General features: G+C 31.0%; 1 protein-coding gene and 1 pseudogene across 1 annotated transcript; both read right to left on the bottom strand.

Annotated features, from left to right (window-relative positions):
• Nucleotides 1-805: 805 nt before the first annotated feature.
• Nucleotides 806-1963, bottom strand: LOC114190195 (annotated as a pseudogene).
• Nucleotides 1964-2404: 441 nt separating this feature from the next.
• LOC114192464 (50S ribosomal protein L11, chloroplastic) lies at nt 2405-3965 on the bottom strand. The gene is made up of 4 exons (XM_028082197.1): nt 3671-3965; nt 3421-3593; nt 3255-3318; nt 2405-2896 (listed from the first exon to the last, which is right to left on the bottom strand). Exons 1-4 carry the CDS (start codon nt 3873-3875, stop codon nt 2688-2690), a joined length of 651 nt encoding a protein of 216 aa, XP_027937998.1. The 5' UTR covers nt 3876-3965; the 3' UTR covers nt 2405-2687.
• Nucleotides 3966-5703: the final 1738 nt, after the last annotated feature.

Raw genomic sequence — 5703 nt, 5'->3', positions numbered from 1 at the left:
ATGTCCGTAATAATTAGACAAAAACTATTCCTCTAAAGAATTGCTGTTATCAAATAATGGATACTGCTATTTCAAATGTGCATCATCACAAAATAATTAACTAAACTATCAATACAAACCGGAAGGAGGATTAAAATCATATCAAGAATATACAATATATAATAATTATATAGTTGAGTTTGAGAACAGCCTTCATAGTCAGAAGAAATCATACTAAAAGTTGAAGTACCCGATTAGTATCCACAACTTATGGATCATGACTGTATTTTCACATCACAAGTATAATTTACTATAATATTGATACAAACCGGAAGGACGACTAAAATCATATCAAGAATACACAAAATATATAACTGTATAGTTGGGTTTGAGAACAACCTTCATAGTCAGAAATCATTATAAAAGTTCAAGTACTCAATTAATATCCAGGACTTATAAATAAAAATATCAATACTTGTTCTATGTATTGCTACACAGGTTTGATATGATAAAGACATTGGCAGCCAAGCCATAAAATTATTGGCGAAGAAGATAGTGATGAATTAAAAGTTTAAAAAAAAAAACATCATTATCAAAACTTGTGCCATGAAACATTTGCAATTAATGTTACGGTTAGAATCCTAAGTCATGGATAACGGATAAGATTAACAACAAAATATACCTCCCACTAACTTTGGATCCCGCCATATGCTATCAGGAATGGTTTCATCTTCTCAAGTGCATACCGAAGTAGAATTGGTTAACAAAATATACCTCCCACTAACTTTGGATCCCGCCATATGCTACCAAATATTCCGGCTCAAATTCAAACTGCAATAATCAATAAAGAAGGGAAAAAAAACACAAACAATTAAACATGGAAATATGGGTACTAAACATAAAATAGATGTTTGGCTCACTAGGCTGCCTTGAGCCATCCCCAGCATAAGTTCCTGAACCATATGGTGACCCACCTTTCAACTTCTCCAACTCAAACATGCCAGCACCAAATGTGTATCCAACGGCACATAAATCATTCCATGGTGAACGAGTTGAGTAATAGATGTCAACCTGTTTGTACAATTAAAAAAAAAAAAAAAAAAAACTCTCACCAAGTTTTCTATCTAACTTTCATATCCCAAGTTATAAGCACTGACATATAGAAACAGAAACAAGGGAATCAAAGAAGAATTCAGCGACTCACGGGGTAGTTTCTTGACCACCTCCATGCAAAGCAGTGCTATAGAAGAAATCTGCAGGCTTTCCAAATAGTGAGTATGAACACCATAGGCCTCCAGTTGGATCAAAAAAGGCTTTAAATTGAGCTGCTATAGATCCAAAACTTGTAGGAAAACCAAACAAAAAGCCATCGGCCTCAGGAAGCTCGTGGGGACATCACACTTTGGAGGTGCTCCCAACTTCTGAAGCACTTAAGGAAATGTTTCAGGCACCTGTATGTTTAGATAAGGAAATTCCTTATTTGTTCTAATTACGTGAAGAGTGTTACACGGACATATCATTTTAAAGGTATTGCCGTAAATATTTGAACACTCTTGTGACATGACCTCAATCTTTTCAAGATTGAAAAAGGTTGTGAACCCCTCCCTCCATACGTCTAGAATTCTAACAAATTGAAAGTTTCTTTCATTTCACCACAGAATGACAGAATGAGCTGCAAAAAGCGGTGGCATAAGTGAGCACTTTTTGTTTGAATGAAAATGAAAAAGGTTTACAAACCTGCCACAGTTTTGCTTCAACTCCCTCCACAGAAGCAGCACCTTTTTCTATCTCCCAGGCTAGCTTCTCAACATGACCATACGTAGAATAATAACTAAACATGCAATGCAAATTCCAGTCAGATTAGCGATAGGGAAATAAATGGAACAGGATAGATACACTATTATTGGACTTATGATACTGATTATAAAAAATAATTAGAAACTGATATAGTTTAGAAACTCTACTACAGTCAAAATGGGCAGGGTTTTACCTGTTCTTTCATGAAATACTACTGCACTTTACAGCTTATTCATTTGGGATAATGGAGGCTTGAATTCGCCAATTGCCACTGTGAAATCCCTCTTCTCCCCAAATTTCAGAGTCAAGATTCTGTATCCTTTGGTTTTCTTTGTTTTTGAAGTTATGATTAAAATAGAGATGTTAAATCAATTTATAATGAATATACAGTTCAAGAATGTAAACATTCCCTATCCATTTCCAGTATCCTGCCTGTATTTCTTCCAAAACTGAAATAGGAGAACAGGATAAAGAAATGAAAACAGATCTAAGCAAAAGTTTTTCCTCCTTTGCTGCAATTGTAAGAATTGAAAAACTATTAACTCGTTCTCACACTCAAGCAGCTTTGAATTCAGGATTATGGTATTTACGTTATAATTTAATTTGGTTCCATTGGATTCCACACGAGTTCAACAGCAAAAAGAATAAGAAACACGTTCCAAAACTGATCTGGTCAGAAACGACAGAATTCCCAAAATTTTAAGGAAAAAATGGCAAAAATAGCATCAGATATTAGAGAGGTATTCTACATAAATACAAAAACATTGATTCATTCAAATACCATAAAGAAATGACGGGGTAAACATTCATAGTTGACTTTTAGGAGAAAATTCTTCACAAGTAAGGCATAGACTGTTGAAAAGTCTACTGCTATTTCTGAAGATTCACCACTTGGCCAAACCGAAACTTTACTACACAAATTCCTTCTGTTTCGGTTCAAGAACTGGAGGATCAACCACAATCCCCATATTTGCCGCAGTGCCAGCTATAATTCTCATAGCTGATTCTATAGTCGAGCAATTCAAGTCTGGCAGCTTTTCAGCAGCAATTGTACGCAATTGATCAATTGTGACCTTTCCTACCTTTTCCGTCTTGGGGTCTTTTGAACCCTTTTCCACCCCTAAATAGAAATTTCAAGTTAGACGGTTCGGAACTTTGAACATTGCATTCATTGAAAAACACAACAAGCTTTGAGTAGAGTACGAAATGTCTGATGCTCTATCAAATCAGTAACAGCAACACTAACATATCTCTTGCATTTTGTTTGTTCAGATTTATTATGAGGAAAACAAGACGAGGCTATTCACTCAAAAACTGAATTTCAATCACCCAAGTAAAGCAAATTTTGTGCTGGAATGCTATTTCGATTCATAATTCGTATGGATATTTAAGTCAACCAACTATTTTAACAAGAATTATACTAGCCAAGGCAACATAATATCAAACAGTTTGTAGGCAGTGGGTGGTAGTGAACATACCAGCGGCTTTAAGAAGTAGAACCGAAGCAGGTGGGGTCTTCAATATAAAAGTAAAGCTTTTATCCTACAGAGTGAAAAAAAAAAAAAAACGAGTAAATTGACATTGGTTACACTGGGTACATTGGGTACAGGGAAAATGAGAATAACTTGAGAACCAAGAACTAACGTCGTAGACTGTGATTTCCACAGGAATGACATAACCGGGTTTATCAGCGGTTCTAGCGTTGTAATCCTTGCAGAAAGCCATAATATTGACACCCTTGGATCCAAGAGCAGGGCCAACGGGAGGAGCGGGTGTAGCCTTCCCAGCTTCAAGAGCCAGCTTTATAACTCCAACCACTGCACCACCCAACACAAAATACAGAGTAAGAAAATAAAATCCCAAATTCTAGAGGTTAAACAAAAATTAAGCTTACCTTTCTTCGCCTTCCCACCGGGTTTAGGGGGAGCCATGGCAATGACATTGAAGCGCCTTCGAATTGGAGCAGAAGAGGTTAAGGAGAATTTAACAGAAGTGGAAAAAAATGAAGAAGAAGAGGAACTCAAATTGGAGATTGCCGTTTTGGGTTGATAGGGTAGTGTTAGGGTTTTAGCGGAAGAGAAAAACGTGAGCGTCGCCATTGTAGAAGCGTTCGTCACTCGCCGCAGAAACTGAACTCAAATTGATGGATAAGGCTTGAGGAAGATATATCTATGTAGAAGTAGAAGATTACTTTTATTGAGGTAAAATACAAGTATATAATATTAACTATTTATAACAATATATAATGGAATTTTCCATCTTAATACATATTTTAAATTCTATTTTATCATCGCATTTTAAAATTATAAAAAAAAATATAAATTACTTGCATGTTAAAATAATCACATACTATATACCTACCACACACTACTATTTTTACGTATCACCATTATTCTTTTCTCTTTTTTTCGATTCTCGTCTTTCTCTTCTTTCTCTTCTTTCATCATTCTCTGACTTTTATTCTTTAATCCAAACAAAAACTAAAAATTCTATGTTAAAGTTTTCTATGATCATTTCACACTTAATTTATAGAACAATATTTTGTTGTTTAGGTTATTATTCTTTATTTGCCATATCAGTCAGGAAAATATGCACCATTTTTTTTGTCTAGTTATTTTTAAAATTTAATTATTATATAAATAGTTTTTTTAGAATGTTAACCGATGTTCCATATCAGTTAAAAAATAATTAATGTGCATAGATTTATATTTATATTGAGAATTAAAATAATTAACTTAATTATTAAAATAATATAAATAAATATAACAAATTTTATAAAGATAAAAATATTCTATGAAATTTCTAAACAAAATCTTTGATACAAAATAAGTATTTTAGAATCTAAAAGTCTTTACTAAAAAGTAAAAAGAAAAATGTCTCTTTGACATATTGTTAGCTTTATATATTTATAATTAACAGTTTCAAATATTGAAATATTGTCTATTTCTTTATTACAAAAGATTTTGTTAAGATAAGAGAAATATTGTAAGAGGTTATGGAGAAGTAAAAAAATGAAACTCAATGAAGTTTCTAATTGATACTTTATTTTTTTTAACTTTTTAAATGTTTAACACTATTTTTTGTTAGTTTTCCCATTAATTTAAACTTCTTGATGTTTAATTATATTTTAATTTTTAGCAACATTAAAATATAGTTACTTAACTATTTAATTATTTTTTAACTTTTATTGGTGAATATTAAACATAATTGTATAATACTTATGGGTATTTTTGTTCTTCAAATAAAATAATACAAATACTACAAACAATACAAATAAAAAAGCAATACATGAATAGGTATTTACACCATTCTTCCTCCTATTGGCACAAATAGCCTGGATGATTTGATGTTTGAATATTTGATGAAGATACACGAAGTCATTGCATTGAAACATATAGAAACCATGCTTACATTAATGAAGATGTTGAGATTTGATGTTTCACGTGTTGATCAAGCCTTATATGCATACTCTCTATCTAAATCATTCATAAGAAAAACATAACAAGCTTGAAGAATTGTATTCTTGTTATATATATATATATATATATATATATATATATATATATATATATATATATATATATATATGTATATATGTATATATATATATATATATGTATATATACATATATACATATATATATATATACATACATGTATATGTATATATAGTATATATACATGTATATATATACATATACATGTATGTATATATACATATATATATATATGTATATATGTATATATACATGTATATGTATATATATATATACATACATATACACACATATATATATATATACATGTATATGTATATATACATATGTATATATACATATATATATGTATATATATGTATATATATATATATACATATACATGTATATGTACATATATATATACATATATGTATATGTATATATACAT

This window comes from Vigna unguiculata, chromosome 7 (genome assembly GCF_004118075.2).
Source record: "Vigna unguiculata cultivar IT97K-499-35 chromosome 7, ASM411807v1, whole genome shotgun sequence".
Lineage (NCBI taxonomy): Eukaryota > Viridiplantae > Streptophyta > Magnoliopsida > Fabales > Fabaceae > Vigna > Vigna unguiculata.
The sequence above is the reverse complement of the archived record's forward strand: the minus strand, read 5'-3'. Positions and strand labels throughout refer to the sequence as shown.

What these genes read in the sequence shown, in the direction of transcription:
- LOC114192464 (XM_028082197.1), bottom strand. Translation starts at nt 3,875, where the DNA reads ATGGCGACGCTCACGTTTTTCTCTTCCGCTAAAACCCTAACACTACCC. An exon ending in CGGTGGGAAGGCGAAGAAAG is followed by an intron (nt 3,594 to 3,670) that starts GTAAGCTTAATT and finishes TGGGTGGTGCAG; the next exon opens with TGGTTGGAGTTATAAAGCTG. An exon ending in TGGAAATCACAGTCTACGAC is followed by an intron (nt 3,319 to 3,420) that starts GTTAGTTCTTGG and finishes TTCACTCTGTAG; the next exon opens with GATAAAAGCTTTACTTTTAT.